At 36.5% G+C, this 24,013-nt stretch overlaps 1 protein-coding gene across 5 annotated transcripts; it reads right to left on the bottom strand.

Moving 5' to 3' along the window:
• Positions 1-1,142: 1,142 nt before the first annotated feature.
• Positions 1,143-22,741, bottom strand: nars2 (asparaginyl-tRNA synthetase 2, mitochondrial). Of its 5 annotated transcripts, XM_081369798.1 has the most exons (18): positions 22,569-22,741; positions 21,232-21,342; positions 20,026-20,122; positions 19,790-19,830; positions 14,058-14,298; positions 12,947-13,056; positions 12,368-12,488; positions 12,116-12,256; positions 10,310-10,390; positions 10,034-10,137; positions 5,780-5,912; positions 4,844-4,942; positions 4,693-4,730; positions 4,400-4,466; positions 2,780-2,917; positions 2,422-2,519; positions 1,769-1,795; positions 1,143-1,308 (listed from the first exon to the last, which is right to left on the bottom strand). In XM_081369798.1, exons 5-18 carry the CDS (start codon positions 14,220-14,222, stop codon positions 1,164-1,166), a joined length of 1,467 nt encoding a protein of 488 aa, XP_081225924.1. In that variant the 5' UTR covers positions 14,223-14,298; positions 19,790-19,830; positions 20,026-20,122; positions 21,232-21,342; positions 22,569-22,741; the 3' UTR covers positions 1,143-1,163. The 5 variants fall into 5 exon arrangements, 4 of the variants coding, with proteins under 4 accessions (XP_081225924.1, XP_081225923.1, XP_081225925.1 ...); XM_081369797.1 differs by lacking the exons at positions 19,790-19,830; positions 20,026-20,122; positions 21,232-21,342; positions 22,569-22,741 and having other exon boundaries at positions 14,058-14,449; XM_081369799.1 differs by lacking the exons at positions 19,790-19,830; positions 20,026-20,122; positions 21,232-21,342; positions 22,569-22,741 and having other exon boundaries at positions 12,976-13,056; positions 14,058-14,437.
• Positions 22,742-24,013: the final 1,272 nt, after the last annotated feature.

The following is a 24,013-nucleotide window of genomic DNA, read 5'->3' as shown; positions in this document are numbered from 1 at the left end:
GCTTTCAAATGACATCAACTTTGTGTTTATCAAGGCAAGATTTTTGAAAAATATGGTAATAAATATTTTCGCAGCTAGGTGGCGCCTGCTGGCGGTACACTTGGTTTTAGAGGGATTACTCAGCACTCGTTGGGAATTAATACATTTAATTAGATGCATTAAAAAGAGATTCTAAGCTTTAAAATGATATATAATGTGTGTTGTTCCATTCAGTGGTTGATTAGTAATAAATTGTTTTCTTTCCGAATGGGAATAAATCAAATAAATAAATAAAAAAGCTATAGGCCGCCTATGGGCGGTTATAGGACATCACACAAATTAATAAATTTTGAAGCCACTAGGTGGCGCTCTTCTCACTTGAAATATTTTTTTTTTTAGGCCTGCAATCTATTTTGATGTGAAATGTTGCATTTATTGAAAAAAAAAATAAAATAAAAAAAATAAAAATATATATATTAATTCTAATGGAAAAAATAGCTCATAAAAATTACATAATTAATGCAAAGTATCATAAAAAATTCTAAAAATTCTATATAATAATCAGAAAACATTATAGAACAAAACAATATTTGATTGGTTATCCTAGGACAAAGTTAAGTACAATTTTAAGGCTTCGCCCGTTTTCGGGCGGGAGGAAGCTAAGTGTGACCCAATTATGAAGAAGCCCAGAGGGTTAGAACCAGTTTGATGATCAATAAATGTGAATGGAATCTTGATGAAGAGTGCTAAAATATTAGCTGACCACAGGAGGAAAATATGGCACTTACCTTTTAAAGGAGGAAGCAAATTGCCTGCCTGCGTCACATGACTGATGTTTGCATTTGTCAGTATTGAGCCTCCCCTCTTGATGAAGATAGGACTCATGATTTGAGAGGTGTGTTGTTGCAGTGAGGAAAATCTGGTCAGGGCAGCACTTCATAATAACTCATATCATTAACTCTCTTTTATTTATTTTTGTTTTCTTATTTTATTTATATATTGTGTATGTATTTGTTTTTTTTATGTCAAAAAAAGTCAATATTGGCAACTCTGTATAGAATGTGCAATAAATTGAAACATGAAAAGTGAAAAACTCAGTTTAACAAAAAGTTTAACCTCAGTAATGGAAAGAAAAGAAAAGAAGAAAATACAAAAGCACATTCAATCATTTTTTTTCTTTTATTTCAAAGCAGGCAGGAGTGTGAGAACCTTGCAAATGGAATCACATCTTTGATATTGTGGAGTCCCAGAATGCACAGCAAGTACCTCTCAAAGCCCATCCCGAAACCACCATGTGGGACAGAGCCAAACTCTCTCAGCTGCAGATACCTTTCAATCACAAAGATGCTCTCTCAGAGGGCGTTTACATGACAACATTTTCAACTAAAAACTTTATTTACACAACAACAGTGTTTTGGGGGTCTGAAAAAGAAATCTTTTGAAAGCGTGTTTTAAAGTGTACGATTTTGAAAACTATACCATATTCATCTAACATAAATTTGTGAAAACTGTGGCGGCATGCGCATTACGTGTTCAGTCTATAGCCGCGTAATGTTTATTTACAAAGTGACATCGCCAACTACTGGCCTGGCAGCAGAATACAGCGTTTTTATTTGTTTTTGCAGATCCGTGTGAACAGGGGTCGTTTTGACAATGTTGTGGTCTGTATGTGAAAAACGCGAAGTGAAAACTTTTTCAGTTTTTAGTACATTGTTGTCGTGTAAAAAAAATACCCTCAGTTTGGAATAAAAATATGGGTGAGATGCAAAAATTGATCTTCTGAACCTACCATTCATATGTATCCTTCAATCCAGCCCTGTGATGAAAGGGAAAATATGCAGGAGATGAGAGTGAATAGAACCTAGTAATACATCTGTGAAAGTGTGCATCGTCTGGAAAGCATCACTTTCTGTTTTGGGTATTTGTGTACAAAATTCAAGTAAAATCTTTTAAAAAAACAACAACCATTTTTAACATACAGATAAACAGTGCTCATGTATGTTTCTGTCAATGGATACACATGACTTTCACAGGTTTTTCATGACCGTATAAACCATGCATATTTCAAATGTGATTTTGTTCTTTCTCAACTTGACAGCTCCTTCACCTTACGTCCACAACAATTACCATCTGAATAGGATAACAATAATAAACTGTTCTTGAGCAGCAAATCCGCATATTAGAATGATTTCTGAGGGATCATGTGACCATGAAGACTGGACAGTTATTTTAAATGGTTATAATATTTCACAATATTACATTTTTTATTGTATTTTTGATCAAATAAATGCAGCCTTAGTGAGCAGAAAAGACTTCTTTCCAAAACATTAATAAATCTTACCAACCCCAAACTTTTGAACTATAGTGTCTTAAACATTTTCAGCATTTGTTATATCTTATTACTTATATCAATGCGAAGAGGAATTGTTTTCTAATTCTTACTGTGCTAGTCGTTGGCTCAGAACTTCTATTCTCTCTTCTCTCAGGGATCCACCGCAAAGCTCCCCGACTCCAGGCACCAAGAGGTCCACGGCAGCTGCCTGTCCAAAAGAATCATCAGGGATGATTGAATGAGCAGTGAGAGCATGGAGGTGAGGAAAAGAAAGAAGAAATAGGCCTCATGGACAAGCTGAATTAAAAAATAGCTACTACTCATAACATCTTTACCCCGTTTGATATTTAGCATTTACTCAATAGGCTTCAAACACATCAAATATAATCATATTTAACATTTTTACACATATGAAAAGTCTTTGAGTGAATCTTTGAGAAAAGACTGATGGTAAGAGCTCATTCTTACAGTGTGCTTGGGCTGGTCCTGGTTGTCTCGGGCATAGAAAGGCTTGAGCTCGTAGGGATAGTTAATGACAAACACTGGGACGTTTCCACAATGTTTCACTAGGAACTTCTCATGTTCTGTATGAAGATCACCGCCCCACTAATGTTACGCATATGACAAAGACAAAGACAGAATAGATAGTCTTAAAACATCTTTATATAAAACATAAATATTCTCAAACTGAATTATACACTACCACTGAAAAGTTTGGGTTGATAAGATTTTTTTTGATATTTATTAAGTCTTTTGTACTCACCAATTTGATCGTAAATAAAGTAAAAAGATTTTTTTTTTAAGATGGCAAAGCTTTCAGTTTTCAGTGTCACTTCAGAAATCATTCAAATATGCTGATTTGCTGCTCAGGAAACAGTTCTTAATATTATCAATGTTGAAAACAGTTGTGCTGCTTCAGATTTTTTGTGGAAACCGTGACACAGCATTTATTTGAAATAGAAATCATTCGCAAAATTATACTGTAACTTTTAATCAATTAAATGCATACTTGCTGAATAAAAGTATTAATGGACCCCAAACTTTTGAATGATAATGCACATTGTTTTACTTCATGCATTTCATATATAGTGCATCTCTCACTGTAAACCCTAACGCTCAAAATAATTAATTGGTTTGAGTAGGACAAACTAAAATTAAACAAATTAGTTCAGTCAAATTATCTTTTATGAGTATTTAGCACTTTCTTTTTCATTCAAGTTCACAGAACAGATATATTTTAAGTAAACTGAACTGTTTCATTGTTTTGAGTTTTATGAAATTATTTATTTTAATTTAGACAAACTTAAGTTTAACTGAAACGGCTGGGATGTCTATTTCCCAGCATGCTTTGCCGATGGCACTCGAAAGGGAGAGTAAATGCTAAAATTAAGTGTAATAATGTTTTTTTTTTGTGTAAGATTAATGTTAAGTGTGAGATTTAGTAGTGATTTAGAAGAATATCTGTTAATGTTGGGTTTAGGATAGTTACCATCATGGTGACAAGTGGTGCATGCAGCTTGATTTGAAAGCAAATAATCACTTTATATAGTTGCGCTCATACAACAAGTGCTTCTGTATAACAAACTATTGCTAATATGTTAGCAAATTAGTATGTTAGCAGATTAGCTTTTTAAAGCTAACTAAGTTTATACTAATAAAAGTGTTCACATTGAGATTACATGAAAGTTTTAAGTTATGAATTAATGTATTCATACATTTTAATTGTTCTTAACTTGAAATGTTTAAGTACAAAATAAAAATCTGTTAGTTCTGCTTACTTAAACAATTGATTGCCTTAAATGTTTTGAGTTCTGCCAACTTATTCGGGTTTACAGTGTACTTCATAGATTTAAGTTATATTAACTGAATGGAATTAGTACTATTAACTTTATTTGCCCAAGTTATCTTACCAATAAGTTATTGAGTTACTTGGAACAAATAAAAAATTTTTTATGCTTAAATTGTTTGAGTTAATAAACTTAAATGATTTAAGGCAATCGGTTTCCTCAAACGGTTTGAGTTGAACTAACTCATCAGGTTTTACAGTGTAGTAACTATTTTAAACACAAACATATGAAATTTACTTGCCTCGGTACTGAATGTAAAATTCTGTGAACTGCTCTTCAGAATGTCTATCGCCTCAGTGTAAGAAATGCTGTAGAAAGCAAATACAAGTCGATTTTAAAGAGAGCAGTAAAAATGTATATTTCACAGAGCTCACGGTTACAGATAATTAAAAAATTACAAATAATTCATTCTTTATTTTCAAGATAATTCTTACTTGTAACAGCTTGTATTCAGCCTAATCCCAAGCTCAAGGCCTATTTTAAAAAGAACTTAAAAATCGGGAAAAGCCGACTGAACTGAAATATAATACATACACATTAAATTTTCTTTTCAACATGAGATCCACTTGGTCCTGAGGATGTTCAAAAGAGTTGAAAGAGTTTATTACAGCCATTATGGTGGAGAAACTCTCAATGCTCTTATTACAGCTCCTTGCATAAGAAACAACAGTTTTGTTTGTTCTACCCTGTGTCCTGGTGCCATATATTTGTGGAATAACTCAACATCCTCAGCGCAATGGGACAGCACATGCTCTGTGGTCGCCTTGAATAAATCCTCCATTACCTGGAAAATAAGAAACAGGCTTAAAAAAAGAATGCAGCTTCCAAACGACAAAACATTTGATAACTAATCCTTTGAACCGTACGATCACACCGGTTCAGTGCATCACGTGATCATCTTTGCCAGAGCTGAGCCAGAGACAGAAGCTCTCAGCGCTCATGTAACACAACAGTGAAAATTTCAACCTAAATGTTTATTTTATATTTCTTACATTTAAATACAGATGAGTACTAGCAAAACATATTTAGTTAAAGTAAAATAAGTAAAATTAAGTCAAATAAAGTGTTTTTTTCATTTTGTTGCAATTATTCTGCTTATTGTACATATAAAATACAAGAAGTTTATATCAGTAGTCCCATATTAATAATTGTGACCGCACAGTCTGTTTACAATGTCTACCATTGTAACAGATGTTTAAATCTACCAATGTCTTTAGGCCGATAAATATAATTACTATAGTAACTGTTTATATATATATATATATATATATATATATATATATATATATATATATATATATATATATATATATATATATATATATATATATATATCTGTAGTGATACAGTAGATGCCCCTTTCTAACATTTGAGCACCTGCACATCTCTGAAACTCTCTGCACATCTTTAATATGGACCAAGCACTAGAAAAATACAATTATCAGGTCAGGACATTATCGGCAGATGCTCAATATTCAATGACTCGGATTGGTTTGGGGGCACAAAAAAAAACACTTGATCAGGACATCCCTACTGTACACAGTATCAGATCCATTTAAAGCATAATCATTTGCTCAACAGTGCATGTAATTAAATGAGTGAGGAGTAGAGCGTTTTCTACCTTCATCAGGTCGTCCAGTGACTCAGTGAAGGCAATCTCTGCCTCTACCATGTAAAACTCTGCCAAGTGTCTCCTGCTTTGAGAGTTCTCCGCTCTGAATGTAGGACCGAATGTGTACACTGCTGAAAAAGCCCTGCAACAGACAACCAGCAATCACAAAATAGTTTAGCTAAAGGTTCTCATAAAGCTACAGATCTGATTTATCATAAATACATTTTGCAATGACTATTCAATGCTGCAATAAAGTAATGTTTTTCATTTATTTTCATTAAAGGTGGTATCAGCGATTTCAGGCCCAAACATAAATGATCACATTCATCTAATATTTCGCTAGCTGCACGCCCCATAAGCATGCTGTCAAAAAAACGCGTCTCTCTAGGTAGTAGTAGTAGTAGTAGTAAAATCTTTATTTGTCCCTTTACAGGGCAATTTAAGTAGCTTCAACCTCACAAACATACAAATTTTTATAAAAACAGAATGACATCACAAAACATTTTGAAAAACATCACAAAACAACAAAAAAACAAAACAAAAAAAAAACAAACAACAAACAACAAACAACAAACCCCGGGCATTTATAATAATTCTTCATATAGCTACTATTTAAAATTTACGGCACCTTTATCTTTGTTTCAAATAAGTATTTACACTCATAACTGCATTCGAAGCAAAAGACCTTGAAGCTTTAACGGTCCTCCACTTGGGCACTCTATATCGCTTTCCCGAGGGAAGCAGTTCAAATTCTAAAAACAAAATGTGAGATGTATCCTCCAGGATAGTCAAAGACTTCCTAAGAACATTTCTCTCACACAGAGCAGATAAACCCAGCTGTACAGATCCTGTAATCTTTGACCCTAAATTAATAATACGCTGAAGCTGGGATCTACTTTTAACATTTAATCCATAAAACCAACAAATCATAGCAAAAGTCAAAACAGTTTCAATAAAAGATCTATAAAACATTATCAATATAGATTTGTCCACTTCAAAGGACTTAAGCTTCCTCAATAAATATAAACGTTTTTGGGCTTTCGATATAATAAGATTTGTGTTTTCCACCCACCTAAGCTTATCAATTAATGTACCCAAATACTTATATGAACTGACCTTCTCAACTTCTTTACCCGCAATAACTACTTTAGATGGAGTTCCGACAGAATTATAAAATTCTATAGTCATATCCTTAGTTTTGGAAACGTTAATTTGTAAATGAGAACTCTCACACCAATCCAAAAAATATTTCAAAATAGGCCCATGCTCTGTGTCACCTTGTTTTAACAGACTTAGCACCACTGTATCATCGGCATATTTAACAACATGTCTGTCTGGATATTGACTTCTGCACCTATCTGTATATAAAATAAATAATAAAGGTGAAAGAATACAGCCTTGGGGACAACCTACTGAAGAATACAATTCCCGGGAATGTTCTCCATTTACCCGTACTAATTGAGATCTTCTGGTCAAAAAATCTAAAATCCAGGCCACCAAACCCTTAGGAACATCAAATTCGGAAAGCAAACGTTCAGCTAAAAGAAACGGTTGAATGGTGTTAAACGCTGAAGAAAAATCTATAAATAATAAACGAGCATGATGCTTACCGATATCCACATGTTTATATATGAAATTTAAGAGTGTCAGAGTGGCATCCTCCACACTCCTATTTCTCCTATAGGCAAATTGTAGCGGATCCATCAGCTGACTAGTATGTTCTACAAGCCAAAATTTAATAATTCTCTCAAAACACTTCATTAATAATGATGTTAAAGAAATTGGTCTAAAATCGTTCATTTGTTTGGCGTTGGTCTTTTTAGGAATCGGTACAATAATGGATTTTTTCCACACTGAGGGTACTCTCTGTAATTTCAATGAGGTCTGAAAAATGAAATGACTAATATCACAGAGCTGGTAAGCACAGCTCTTCAAAACTCTCCCACTGACTTTATCAGGCCCAGGACTTTTATTTTGTTGGGTGGTCTGTAAAACCCTTAAAACAGAAGCTTTATCAATTTGCAGATATTCCTCTGTTTTCAAACCAGAACAAAAGTCCCTACTCATTTTGTTAGAATCATGTGTATCAAATCGCCTAAAAAAATCATTGAATTCATTTGCTATCTCTCCCTTTTCTATCGTAGACTCAGTCAAAGTAATTTCAGTTGATTCTTTATTTTTTGCGCCAGCCATTACTTTTATTTCTTTCCATGCTGACTGAATGTTTCCCTTAATAAACTTCTCCTCCACTGATGCCTTATATTTCATTTTTGCCCTCCTAATTTCTCGTTTTACTTCCTTATTAACCTGCCTCTTTTCCAAATCTGTTCCTTGGTAAAAAACCCGTTTCTTCTCATTTAAAACATATTTCAATGATTTTGTCACCCAAGGCTTGTTATTTGAGTAGATTCTTACATTTTTCCTAGGTATCACAGACTCTTCACAAAAGTGAATATAAGAACTCACAACATCAGCTAGGTCATCATTGTCTACACAAGCAGTTTTAAAAGTATCCCATTCAGTCCGATCAAAACAGTCTTGTAACTGTAAGATACTATCATCAGTCCATCTTTGAAATGACCTAATGACTGGCCTTGTTCTCTGCAACACTGGTTTATAACATGGTTGCAAAGAGACTGCATTATGGTCTGCACAACCAATTGGGGGTCTGGAAAATGATCTGTATGCGTTCGGTATTGACCCATAGCATAAATCAAGTGTTTTTTGATGACGTGTAGGACAGTCAATATATTGCTGGAAATTTAAAACTCCTTCCAAGGAACATTTGTTAAAATCCCCCATAATAAAATGGGGAGCATCCGGTGAACGCAACTGATACCGCTGCACCACCTGACTGATGATATCTGTTGCCTTCTGAACATCAGACTTCGGGTGAATATATACCACTGAAACAAAAAGTTGCTGAAATTCTCTTGGCAAATAAAAAGGCCGGATAGATACAGTCAATAGTTCTATATCAGCAGTACACATTTCCTCACGTACAATCACTGTCTTTGCCCATCGATTGTTCACGTACAAACAGACACCTCCTCCTTGAGACTTCCCTGTGACTGAAGGGTCACGGTCCAGCCGTAGAGGTGCCCCAAACCCGTCCAAAGACAGCTCGGTGTCACAATCCTTCCCGTTTAACCAGGTCTCTGTTAATGCGATCATACAAGCATCTCTGTACTCCCGTAAACAGCGCACATTTGCTTGCAGTTCATTCATTTTTCTTCGCAAGGATTGCACATTCGCGAGAATTATACTGGGCAGTGGGATGCGCTTAAACCCCAACTTTTTTAGCTTCAGTCGAATTCCTCCGCGCTTCCCCCTCTTCCTTGTCTTGATATTAAAATCCCAATTTTCATACCTTGTGTTTCCTTGCAAGTCCGTACTCCAGCTCGCCACAGTCCATGGATAATTTCCACGCAATTGGAGCAACAGTTCCCGGCTGTATTGTAGCGTTGGATGTCGTGAAGATTCCTGAGCACTCCAAACAACCCAGAAGAATGTCCAAAACGTCAAAAACCAAAACCAATCCATTCCATGTGATGAATCTTCAATATATTAAAGAACAAACAATGCTCCGGGTAACAGAAAAAACATAGACAAAACAAGGAACTAAACGGGAGACAACTTTTGTGTACTAAACACACCAAACAAACACGATGCACACGCTGCACACGCTACCGGTCGCTACAAGAGCAGCGCCCCCCTTGACGTGGTAGGAAAACCCTAGGCTCTGAGATCCGCACACAAAAACAGCTGTTTTCAGTCTGTTTGGCCAAACAATCAAAACCCAAACAAATAGTGTTCCAACCAATCACCGACAGGGGCGGGTGTTGTGAGATTTTCGCGTGCAGCCGTCATAGGCAGCCGTGCACGAGCGCAAAACCTCACAACACCCGCCCCTGTCGATGATTGGTTGGAACATAATTTATTTTGGTTTTGTGTGATGTTGATACCAACTGTTTATGTGTGCAGATCTCTGAGCCTAGGCTACCTAGAGAGACGCGGTTTTTTGACAGCATGCTTATGGGGCGTGCAGCTAGCGAAATACTAGATGAATGTGATCATTTATGTTTGGGCCTGAAATCGCTGATACCACCTTTAAGGGCTTTTCTCAGCAAATATTGATATGCAATACAACAATTAAACTTCCTAATCAACTGACATCCCTAATAATAATTAAATAAAACTAAGACCAACTTTTGAATATTGATACATGGTGTGTACGAGTGTTTAAAGTGTTTTTGGCTTTACCCTGCCATCACCTCCAGGTGTAGCTGTCCTGAGACTGTTAGGTAAGCTGGCACTGAGAAGAAATGTGGGTTGGGGTCATCTGAGTCTTTCTTATCACCTGCAGGCTTTAGAGAACACACAGAATGGTCATTTACTGTAGATTCAAAGAGGAATCAAAAGTATTAATGTACCATGTTTTGAAACAATATCATTTTGCTTGTTGCTACATCTCACAGTCCACCCTTTAACTAAGCAATACATACTTAAATATATAAATGATGTAAATCTGAGATGCACCTCAACTTGGAAGAGTTCTCCAGCTCCCTCACAGTCATTTGAGGTGATTACTGGTGTGTGTATCTGCACAAAACCGTTCTCCTGTAACAACAATTAACACAATGAATCTACAAGAGAGGTGTTCACATACAAGCTGCGTGAGGATTACATTTTCACTCATTTGCAATGTATAAATTATATAGGATATAAATGTATATAGAATAAATTAAAGAATGATAATTAATTCTGTATGAAAATAAGGTCCCATTTGAAAACTTTAGTTAATGCATTAACTAACATTAAAGGTGCAGTAACCGATTTCTGAGAAACACTGTTGATATTTGAAATCAACCCAAACTAACACACCCTTCCCTCCCAAAATGCACGAACACGCAATGCAAGAGTGCAATGCATTACATACAAATGACAAGGAAGCACAAAAAATGAACATAACGCACACAAGAGTACAAGCACGAGTTGGTTGTTAGTCGACAGCAGCTCCAGACAAATGACCCTCAAAACTGTCCTGTTACTACAGCTAACATTACAACAACAGCAGTTACTCACGTATGGAGAAGAAACAACTCGACCTGTGCGTTCGTTTTCAGGCCTTCCCTCTTCAGTCTCTCCAGCGCTGGAAAACTTTTCTAATATTAACACGGGTCCTAAAGCTCTTGCCTGATCATAATTCTTTTTCTCTGACCTTTCCTCTTTTTTAATGTCTCTCAGCCATCTCCCTTTCTACAGTCTTTCTTCAAATCTCTCTCTTGCTCACTCTCTCTCCTCCCCCATCATGAGTGAACACGCCCCCTACTACTGATTGGCTCACTCTCTCTCCTCCCCCTTCATGAGTGAACACGCCCCTACTGCTGATTGGCTCACTCTCTCTTCTCCCCCATAATGAGTAGACACGCCCCCTGCTGCTGATTGGCTCACTTTCTCTCCTCCCCCATCATGAGTGGACACGCCCCCTACTGCTGATTGGCTCACTCTCTCTCCTCCCCCATCACGAGTGGACACACCCCCCTGCTGCTGATTGGCTCACTCTTTCTTCTCCCCCATAATGAGTAGACACGCCCCCTGCTGCTGATTGGCTCACTCTCTCTCCTCCCCCATCATGAGTAGACATGCCCCCTGCTGCTGATTGGCTCACTCTCTCTCCTCCCCCATCATGAGTGGATATGCCCCCTGCTGCTGATTGGCTCACTCTCTCTTCTCCCCCATAATGAGTAGACACGCCCCCTGCTGCTGATTGGCTCACTCTCTCTCCTCCCCCATCATGAGTGGACACGCCCCCTACTGCTGATTGGCTCTCTCACCTCCCCCATCACGAGTGGACACACCCCCCTGCTGCTGATTGGCTCACTCTCTCTTCTCCCCCATAATGAGTAGACACGCCCCCTGCTGCTGATTGGCTCACTCTCTCTCCTCCCCCATCATGAGTAGACATGCCCCCTGCTGCTGATTGGCCACAAATGTGTCTTGCTGCTCAGTCCAATCCACTTTCAACAGCATTTCTCCGAAATCAATTACTGTACTTTTAACTATCAATGAGCAACACATTTGTTACAGTAGAATGATTTCTGAAGGATCATGTGACACTGAAGACTGGAGTAATGAAGCTGAAAATTCAGCTTTAATACCACAGGAATAAATTACCTTTTAAAAAATACTAAAATAGAAACCAGTTATAGTGTAATAGTAATAATATTTGCAATAATCAAATGCAGCTTTGGTGAGCATAAGAGACATCTTTCAAAAACATTTTTAAAAATCTTACTGACCCCAAACTTTTGAACACTAGTGTGTTTAAAGTGACTTTAATACCCTGAAGAACGACTGGATAGCAGTTGTAGCCTCACTGCGAATCCTGAGCAGGGAGCTGAAGGCATTTGTTCGGCATCTGAGGTGAGGAAACTGCCTGGTGTACTCCAGAGAATGACGCTCCTTGATCTTGAAAGGAAAGTCCTAGAGCAGACATACAAAGTCACTAAAGCAAGTGTGACCTATTCATGACTTTATATAAAACACTTTTTATCAGTTTTATCTGACTGATTCAATTTAAATGTAGAGACTCACCACAGGATTGCATTCTCCAACCACTTCAATGCGCTGAGCTTTTAACTCCACATTCTGTTTCTTATTTGGACTCTTCTCTAAGGTGCCAGTGATGTCAACAGCACAGCCAAACGTGAGGTCTCTTCACAAGAAGAGAGGATATATCAAGAATACACATCTACACTGGCCCAAAAAAGTATTTGAACACATACAAATGCCATTTTCATATTAATCACTTAAAGCCGAAGCAAAACCAAAACAATGTTCTTCTGCAAAATGCATGCCGTTTTCATTTTTAACCACTAGAGGGCCAAAAGTTACCTTTAAATCAAAACTGTACTTATTGTTTAAAACTTTGAAACCTAATTTTGTGAAATTTGTTTGAAAAGTATGCTTGTGCTTAAAATGCAATTAAAATAAATGTCACTTGGATTGATATTTTACTGCAATGACATTCATACACATTTGTGTGGCTTAAGTGTCCAAATAACCTTTTGAAGTCGCTCGCTGTATATATCAAGACTTTCATGACATTTGAAATAGTAATTCATATTCATTCAAGAGTGTTAAATACACAACTGCACATGAACAGAATAGCACCTGGTATTCAGGTGTGAGCTGGCAACAACCTGTAGAGGTTGCAATGAACTTCCATCGTTCACATGTAAGAAGAGGTTGTCTTTCTGTGGCCTGACGGATCGAACCCAGCCCTGCAGGAACAGCACACATGTTCACATACAAAAAAATGATCACGTTTATACAACTCTGGGCACTTTCTGTCCTGTGGACTTTTTTTCAGCCTCTCGCTACTTACATTTGTCCATTAACAATCTCCAACAGTGTATACCAGTGTTAAAATGAATATTTTGAATTCGTTTTAATTTTAGTTAAAGTTTTAGTTAATTTAGTGGGTTTTATTTTATTCTTCAATTTTATTAGTTTTTAAATTACCAGTATGTCTATATATTATTTTTTTTATCTCAATTTTGTTATTTTAGAGCATCGAATAGATTCAATTAAGAAATGCAGCATTGTTAACTAGGTGCAATACGCCTCTTTTATTTAAATATATAGGTTTTAATTTTAGTTAACTAAAATTAATTACCCTGGTTTATGCACACGCCATCAACTTTCTACCACATATCAAATTAATTTTGTTCTGTAGATATAATTTGTTGTGGGGTAAATTACATTATAAACATTTTTGGAGTAAAAAGCTTACTCTGTCTTGTTAGTATGTATCCTAAATATACACACACATAATATTTTACATTTATGCATAATTGTACAGTTTGATTGGAAATAATATAATATTTATGTTCACAATAATATTTACCTTCATCTATTTAATCTCTGCTCTTCACTGATCCTTCAGTGTCTTTGGTAAACAAGTACACCAACTTTTAAATAATAATCAAAAATATATACTTTATTATGACCAAATTGATGGTAGTAATGAAAGGATTAACTATGTATGTGCATGCATATGAAATAATTAATAATATTGTAATAATAAAAAGTAAAGTCTGGATCTATTCCAATTAAATCGATGCATAATAGTCAAAATAGAGAAAATAAATGAGAGGGTGGTAAAAATGTTTCAAAGATAATTTTAACGTGATCTTCACATAAAGGGCATGGAAAATAAACTGTTATCGTAAACTGTAAGTTGAAGAAACACCTTAATAATTTCGGGTACTGTTCTTCTCACCTGTATTCTAACATGTGATCCTGTCTCTTTGTTTGCGAGCGCCTCGGATACTCTCGTTTTCTTGGACAACATGCGACTGCAGTGTCGTTGAAGGAACTTTGAGCTACATCTGCAGAATAATGATGTGGTGACAGCAGGGATCCGCGGTAATGTGAGCGACAGCATGTCAAATGAGCGAGAGATTCAACACAGATTGATGTTCTCTGCCTCTTCCGCTTTGAATAACAGTGCAGTTCACGTCCTGTAAATGGGATATGATGTTATTTTTGTTAATGTGTGGTGATAAAACTCATGCACTTCTACAACAGCTCGATTGGTAAGTCTCGTCGGTCTCTGTTTTTGACATTCACTGCTCTCCATGCGCTTCCTGAAATCGAATCGACGTCATGAGGAACGAAACATGTACGTAGAATCCCATTGGTTGAACTTTGACATGCGCAGTAAAGTGTCCGAATCTGTTCAAAAAATATTTAGCAAGAAAAAAAAAAAAAGTTTGTTTTGTTACATGAATTACATATTACTATCCAGTAGCGCCATAGCCACATATGGCTGCTTATTAAGGTTTTAATAATACAGTTATTGTCCTAGGAATGTCGCGACTGACAAAACAAAAATCATGAATTTCAGAAGGTAACAGAAGCTCAGTCATACATACTTTATATCAACATGTTTAACAGGAATTACAATTTAAATTTAATACAATTTAAATATCCCAGCACACCTAAAGACCCGTTCACACCCGTTATCGTTCTTGCTTGCAGTGAATGGGCCTTAAGTCATAGCTAGGCTACAATAACAATCTTTTTAAGACTTTTGTAAAGGTCAGCGCAACTGTGATGTAGCTAGGCTTCTAAATAGGCATCATCAGGTACTTTAGGGGATTATCCGAGATTATCCAAGTTCACACTAGCTGTCTGGGAATGCTTTTCAAGACAGCGCATTTACTTGTAAGATTAATTGCAAATGTTAAAAGTCTGCACACTTGAAAAAATAAATTCTGTAGTGAATATAATTTTTCCAGGTATGCTTGATGTCTTTCAAATCCTTATCCAGTAATCATAACATACTGGAATGTTCATGGCAATTTATTGATCATAACAAACATGGTGCATCATGAGCCATTCCATGTAAATTAGCGATAAATTATACAAATCACTAGGGTTTACTCAGGTTTTATTGAATCTATTTTGTATGTATTTCTTTATTTAAAATCATTAAATGGCACTTAACACTTATTCCTGTGTAGTAGACATGACTGTAAATGCACTCACACGAGACCATTTCTATTCCACACGATGGCGCTGTAACTCCATCAGTCCGCTATGCAGGGAGTTACAAGAGCAGCCATTCACAAGACAAATCTATTTAATTACTTATTTATTAGCTCAGCATCTTCAGCAGTGAATTATTAATGCATGTTTAGCGTCTCTGAGGACTGCATCTCACCAAAGGCAATGCTAATGTTATTTTTACAACATGTTATATAATTGTATTTATCTGAGCCTTTGTTTGCTTTTTGGTGCTATTCAATTTACCAGATATTTGATGAATCTGTGATGCATTAGCTAAAGTTGAACCTACAGAAAAGGATTGTGTGACTGTCAGCTGTTCGTTCCTTTCAGCAACAGGCCTGTTTATTTCAAATTCCAACATCTAGGTAATATTATCTCTGTATTTATTGCATGCAAATGATAAAGAGAGACATTGTGTAGTCAAGTTCAGGGCATCATTATTTCTCTGTTTCTTGGCCTGAATCAATATGTGATTAACCAACACAAACATGGATCTTGTTTTAAAAGCTGGGAGCTCAGCAGTGTCCTCGCCTCTCTCCTGACTGACTCTACAAGCTGTATTGACCCTTAATTCAAGCGGCTTATCATCAATTCCTGCGGAGCTCGCGATATGCAAGTGCACCGTAAGCAGCATTGATTTCACGTCACGCTGTTCGTTTACTTCTGATATAGCCAAAATAGTGATGCCATCCGAGGGACAGACTTCAGATGCCTCTCGCCCCACACCTGACAGTGATCAAAACAGGTCCTGCTGAGAGAAGCCTTTGTAACCTCGGCGTTTGATGATGGTCTATTGTCCACTGCACTGACACCGCCTGAGTCTGAGAGTTTTGTCCTTAAGCACAAAAAATGTGAACAAAAAAAGAGTAGGAAGAAAAAGGAATGAGTTTTGAATGTAGTGATAACATAATCAATGCATACATGATTGGAGTTTTAGGTTTTAAACTGCAGTTTTGTTAGCTTTGAGACCATGGCTGCATTGGAAACCGCATACTCTCGAATAGGTACTTAATTTGAATAAGTAATTACTTCACGACTGCTAAAAAAGTATGTTCTAGTATGAATCTGTGTAGTAATGCAATCTGGACAGACTACATGTTGTCATGATCATGTGACCTACCATCACAAATCTTCTCCCGTGGCCTCATGGGATAGTAAAGTGTCCATCAAATGCACACTTTACAATCTCACCGGAAGTAGTACGTCATCCGGGTACTTTTTGCCTATTCTTTTATGAGTACTGTGAATTCAGACATACTTATTTTGTCACACACTGTTATCGCCAACTATATAGTAGGGAAGTATGTGATTTCGGATGCAGCCCATGTATATGAGCTTCCCAACTTTTTTGTCTGTCAATTTTATTTTGTCAATCCCCACGACCGCATGAAATATGCCTTAAGTAGGCTACCCCTCCACTGACACCCAAATATGTTTCTCTTTTAAATATTAAATTGGATATTTTCCCCATTATCATTAGAATGATCAAAACTGCCATTATTACAGTGACTTCATCTAAAAAGCCATTGATACTGTGGATACAAAAGTTGTATCTGTTAATATTATTTAATGGATCTCAGCTAACAGTTGTATTATTATTAACTAATGTTAACATATAGTAGATGAATAAATACTATAACAAATTAATTGGTCATTGTTAATTCCTTAGTTAAAGTTATAACACTTTATCCCGATAGTCCACTATTCTACTGACTAAAGGTAACTATGAAACTGTATGTAAACTAACTCTCATTATAGAGTATTAGTAGACTGTCTGCTTAATATCTGATAACTTTTTATTGTGATGATCCTCCAACAGATATTCTCCTTTACAACTACGTGTCAACTTATTCTAACTCTAACTAATCTTAAAGGAACACTCTGACTTTTTGGGACTTTAGCTTATTCACAGTATCCCCCAGAGTTAGATAAGTCCATACATACCTTTTTCATTTCTGTGCGTTCTGTAAGTGTTATTTGATGCACCCACCGCTAGCCTAGCTTAGCACAAAGACTGGATGTAAATGGATAAGGTAGCATACTAATCCCAATAAGTGACAAAATAATGCAAACATTTTCCTATTTACATGTTGTGATCTGTATAGTCACAGCGTGTACAAATAACAAGGCTATATGAGACAGAGACCATTTTTAATCGTATAAATACTGGGAACTATATTCTCACTAGGCATAGGAGCACAGCTAACGTTACTTGGGCGGAGTGATTAGCGCAGCACACGAGAAGCCCTGTTGATGGTTCCGTAAACAAAACAAACGTGACTAACTAGCTAGTAGCGAACGTGACTCGTGATCATGGCTGACTTTGAGGAATTGTCAGAGGAATTTTACTGGGTATCAAATCAAGATCCAGAACCATATAGTTTTAAGCCAGAATACACAGACGAGGAGTTACAAACTTTGGAAGCTGTAAGACAAGATACAGCGAACACCCATGATTGTAAACTATAAATTTACTATCTAGAAATTGCTGACTCTATTACTCCAACTCTGAGCGAACTCTCTGCTCCTCACCACATTAGCTGCGCTAATCACTCCGCCCAAGTAGCTGTGCTCCTACGCCTAGTGAGAATATAGTTCCCAGTATTTATACGATTAAAAATGGTCTCTGTCTCATATAGCCTTGTTATTTGTACACGCTGTGACTATACAGATCACAACATGTAAATAGGAAAATGTTTGCATTATTTTGTCACTTATTGGGATTAGTATGCTACCATTATCCATTTACATCCAGTCTTTGTGCTAAGCTAGGCTAGCGGTGGGTGCGTCAAATAACACTTACAGAACGCACAGAAATGAAAAAGGTATGTATGGACTTATCTAACTCTGGGGGATTCTGTGAATAAGCTAAAGTCCCAAAAAGTCGGAGTGTTCCTTTAACCTAGACATATACTCAACTAATGATAGTTAGTTGACATACATTATAGTCAAATATATAGTCATTATAATAATAATACCCAATAATGATTTATTCTTTTGACAAACATCATTTTCTTTTCTGTTTGGAAGCAAATACAAAATCTTTCCAGGCTGAATTCAGAAGAATAGTGCACTTACTCTTCCTAAACCAGATAAAGCTATATTACTAAAATGATACTAAAATTGTACAAAACTAAACTTTAAGTTTATAAAGTATATTAGTATAAGGTAATTGTGACTTTTTTAAATGTCAACTCTGACTTGGAATATTAGAACGATATCTGAAGGATCACGTGACACTGAAGAATGGCTGATGAAAATTCGGCTTTGATCACGGGAATAAATTATATTTTAAAGTATATTCAAGTAGAAAACCCATTATTTTAAATAGTAATAATATTTCACAATATCTTATTTCTATTTTTTTTTTGAAATATTTCTATATTTTTGATCAAATAAATGCAGGCTTGATGAGCATGAGAGACTTCTTTCAAAGACATTAAAAATATGTTTCTATATTAGATTAAATTAATCAAAAATATTCAAAAATAAAAAAAGATGATATCTCAGATGCATTTTAATGCAAATGAACTGAGATCTGACTTGGTTCTGAAGGAAGTTTTTGTAAAATGGTAAAAAACAACATCCTGAGACAGAAACGAAAGGAAAGAATAACAAAGGCAGCAGAACAGCGATGCGCTCTATTGATCTTATGGAATTGTCACTGCTTAATGTTTCATGAGCTTAACTGGACAAATCCTTCAGGAGCGGCCCAATATCTTTACAGCAGCACCTTAACTCCAACATATCAATTTGTCCCTTTTGTTTGCGAGAAGCTGATAAGGGAAAGTGGGACTTCAATTTGCCGATTACACTGCTTTCTCTCTGCTGCGTCTTGCTCTTTTTCCTGTCAGCTTTTCATCATCGGAAATAGCTGGATCGAGCTCACATTATCATGTGTTTTAACCCACAGCATTTGAAACATCTTAGAGTGGTAAAATTCAAATACTCAGCTTGTTATTCAAAATATCATGGGACGAAGGTTTAGTACTCTGAGTGTGGACAGGGTTTGTGCCATGATGCATGTTACTGATGCATATCATCTAACCACAAAACATCTTCCCATGTAACTCGGTCATTATTATGCAAAATCTACTTATGCTTTATCACATGGATCTCTTTGAGAACTGGCTTCTTTTGTGCCGCCCTCCCAAACAGGTCAGTGTTATGCAGAGCTCTTGATATGGTTGACTGATGCACCTTTACTCCATTCTCTAGAGATCCTGAAGAGTGACCTTTGACCTTTCACAAGTCTCATTTGAGATCTTTTTTTTGTGGAAGTTCTGGTACTTTCTTTCAAATGCTCCTCAGTTCTCATTTTCACAGTTTTCCTGCAGGTTACACCCTTTATAATGACCTCAAAACTTAGTTTTTTTATATCATACTGTGATGGTTATTTTAATAACTCATAAATAGAGGTCAAACGTAAGGCAACTGTACCCTCATTAAGGCAATTTTTCATCTGTGCGAAAGCAGTCCTTCTGCAAGACAGAGACAAAATACTTTCACAAACAGCAAATGGTATACAGAGGGGTTCAAAAGTCTATTATGAAATTTAGTACAAAAGTTTTAGTAAAAAAATCAAATAAACAAAGCAACATTATTGTGTAAATTGAATGAGATTTTCAGATTTCTAGGTCACTATTGAAATGTAAATTAGTGATAGATGTTTTTACCGAAGGTCTGATGTTCTTGGTTCCACTCAAGCACAAGATGCTCTTTGAAACTTTCTCAAATGATTCTGGAGAACATGATCATCAATGGATTGTTATGCTGGAAATAATGAAAAAAAAAAAAAAAACTGCTCTAAATATAGCAATATTCAAAATAGCATTCAATTTCCTGAAGTGGACTTAAATGGAAAATGATTTGAATGTGACGCTGATTTATGTTCTAACTAAAATCTGTATAATTTTGTGAACATTTTTCAAGCATTAATCAATGGCACATTTGATTAATTTAGCATTGCATTATTTCGAAATAAAAATTTCACAGAGAACTGTGTTTTCGTCCAGGATTTGTAGTTCAGTAATTGGCTCTGTAAGTCACAGAATATACTATTTTTATTACTAACAAACGTAAGTTGTGAGGCTTTAAAGATTTACTGAAGTGGCTTGATGAATATATTTTCTTTCCTGCATTTCCTATTGAAACAGCCATTGTTAAAAAGAAGTCCACTTAATTGTATTGGAATTTTCACTTGTAGTGTAGGCCACTTCAAATCTTTAAAAAACTGTACTTGCAGTCAGAGTGCAGTTTTCATATATTAATTAAATCTAATAAGTGTTCTTAAACTGTTAGGGTACGATATACAAACGCAATAGGCTTAGGTAAAAAACTAACTTAAAAGATAATTCCGGTATTTAGCACTTTGAGTCTATTTTCTTTTTGACTCATTTAGAATCGCCTTTGACCGCTTCAGAGTGGCTGTCTATGGGCATGCACGAACATATCCTTAAAACAACCCTTAACGTTCGTTTTCAAAACTGTGCAACTCACCGAGTGGCTAGTGGTGTTCGTTGATGAATAAAAACAAATATAGCGGCACAATGTATGATTTCAATCCGTGTTATTTGCTATAGTGGAACTATTTTTTTAGATACCTCACAACCGCGTATAAACTTCCGCTCGATATTTGAGTCTGAAGCGTCTTTTCCGTTCCCGGTAGCGCATAATATCAACGAGCAATGAGTCCTCCAACAGAAATCAATGGGATTTTACAAAATGGCAAATAAAACATGACATGAACTATATTTCGCTACGCTACTTGTTTTTAATCATCAACGAACACCACTAACCACTCGGTGAGTTGCACAGTTTTGAAAACGGATGTTAAAGGGATAGTTCACTTTGAAATAAAATTTTGGTATGTTTTAGCTTACCTCAAGGGCATCCAAGATGTAGGTGTCTTTGTTTCCGCAGTAGTTTCAATTTTGATATTTTTAGGTCAAACCGTTCTTGTCTGTCAGTCATATAATGCAGGTCGATGGTCACTGTCTCAAAACACAAGCACAGAGTCCAAATTAAAACAATTCTCCATCGTCCAAATTAAACAATTCCCCATCATAAGTACACATTGATGGCCTAAGACACGAAACGAGCGGTTTATGTGAGAAAACGAACAGTTTTTATATCGTTTTTACCTCTAATAACACAGCCACGTCCAAGTGATCTGAGGGCGTGGGCGCTTCCTGCTGTGTGACGTGTGCGCAGACTGTTGCATAGATATATACACACTAGATGTCGCCTCGTTCCTTGAACTGGCGTAGCCAAGGCGGCTTCTATTGTATATATCTATGCACCAGTCTGCGCACACGTCACACAGCAGGAAGCGCCCGCACCCTCAGATCACTTGGACGTGGCTGTGTTATTAGAGGTAAAAACTAGGGCTGTACTCAACCAAAGAAAATCTTGGTCGACCGAAGTCCTGAAATTTTCGACTAGAAATCGACTAAAATCGACTAAAAATGACGTTAGAAAAAAACCCCGTTAAATTAATTAGATGCGCACTTTGCGCAGGACTTGGTAGCCTTGTTGTCCGCCTAAATGAATTATAAATAAACATAAACAACTAGTAGGCTATTTGCAGTATATTAAATCGTTTTTGACCTAATTATTTTGCACTGAAATGAGTCTGACACTCGAGTTTGTCAGCTCTGACGGCGCTGCATCACGTGCACCTGCGCAATATCATAGCTTATGATTTCCGAAAATAGTACTATGTTGTCAACTAGTGATATCATCACAAGAACTGTTGAGGAATATGCAACATAATTTAGACAATTATTTTTGTCATATGTTATAATAAGTTATAACTGTCAGACGCTATCATTTCACCGTGCATGTCCTCGCACCGAGCGAGGCTGAACATGAGCTCAGCGTCGCAGCTGAGACACGAATAGACTATTAATATTAAATTAAAGCTTTTACTCTTAATAAACACAAAAGGCACGTCCACTTTAATAAAAAAATAATATTTATTAAACAAACCAGATCAAGAGCAGAAACGAAATAAAGTGAATAACTGAAAAATAAAGCATCCTAGGCTCAAAACTAACACACCAACAGCACAGCACAATTGCGCATTAGGCTCCAAATAAAAAATAAAAAAGTTAGGTTATCACACTAAAACATTGAAATATGCAAATTCTAATATGTTCATATAGCCTACTCAAAACAGACAGGGCAAGCTAACGCAGACAAGTGAGCTTAACGTTACCACTTTTAGATGATATGTCATGTTTGTCGTCAAGCTGTGGAAAACTGTTGCTTGCAAACTTTGCATTCGACCTTTTTCATGTTATCAATTTTAACAAAATGCTGCCACACTGTCGATTTCTTTGTTGTTGACATGTTAGAAGAGGACTGACTATTAAAGTCCCCGTGAACCGGAAGTTGCAAACGACTTTTCTCCAGTGTTATGACGTATTTCCCAGTGAAACGGAATATTGAACAGAGGGCAGGGTTTTCCTCTAGCGCTCCTCCTCTCCATCTCTGCTCATAGCAGACTAACGGTTTGAGGGGAGTGGTTACGCGTTGCCCAAACCAGAGCCATAGAGAGAGAGTGTTTTTTAGCCATAGAGTGTTTTCTCTACCACTCTGGCCCAAACCAATTCCTCAAACCTACGTCAGCGGAGAAGGTCCTCCAATGCAGAGGGGAGGGGCATTTTCAGATTTTGATTAAAGATTACCATGGTAAAAATTTTTTTTTTTTAATATTTTCTTGCACGGATTAATTGTTCACCACAAGACTAGTAATATGCGCTAACAAAGTAAATAGGGTCAATTTTGATTTCATGGGGACTTTAAACGCTCTCACAATTAAATAAATAATATTCAGCATCAAACCTTCTATGCTCGACGCTCTCTCTTGGGTTGGACTAATCCAAAAAAGGTGAAAACAAGGGGGGTGTTTTGAAGACAGACTGTTACAGTGAAACAAGGGTACTCTGAAAACACCCCCATTAGCAGTTAGTGCTTTCCACCTGATGAAATGAGCGCGCCTCAGCGCGGCAAAACTGATGAAATAAACGCGGCAGAAAATCGACCAATCAGAATTTTGGTCGAACCAGAACGTATCGACCAACTAATCGACTAATCGACTAGGGCAGTACAGCCCTAGTAAAAACGATATAAATACTGTTCGTTTTCTCACATAAACCGCTCGTTTCGTGTCTTAGGCCATCAATGTGTACTTATGATGGGGAATTGTTTAATTTGGACGATGGGGAATTGTTTTAATTTGGACTCTGTGCTTGTGTTTTGAGACAGTGACCATCGACCTGCATTATATGACTGACAGACAAGAACGGTTTGACCTAAAAATATCAAAATTGAAACTACTGCGGAAACAAAGACACCTACATCTTGGATGCCCTTGAGGTAAGCTAAAACATACCAAAATTTTATTTCAAAGTGAACTATCCCTTTAAGGGTTGTTTTAAGGACATGTTTGTGCATGCCACTCTGAAGCGGTCAAAGGCGATTCTAAACAAGTCAGAAAGTCGAGACAGGACCCATCGTCAACATTTCTGTGTCCACCACTCTAGTTAATCCAAAACAAACTAGAAAATAGACTCAAAGTGCTAAATACCGGAATTATCCTTTAAATTTAATGTATTATTTAATGAAAATCCTGACCGCAAGTCTCTAACTCACTCTGAC

Source organism: Scardinius erythrophthalmus (genome assembly GCF_964197995.2).
Source record: "Scardinius erythrophthalmus genome assembly, chromosome: 7".
Classification (NCBI taxonomy): domain Eukaryota; kingdom Metazoa; phylum Chordata; class Actinopteri; order Cypriniformes; family Leuciscidae; genus Scardinius; species Scardinius erythrophthalmus.
This window is presented reverse-complemented; position numbering and strand designations above follow the sequence as displayed.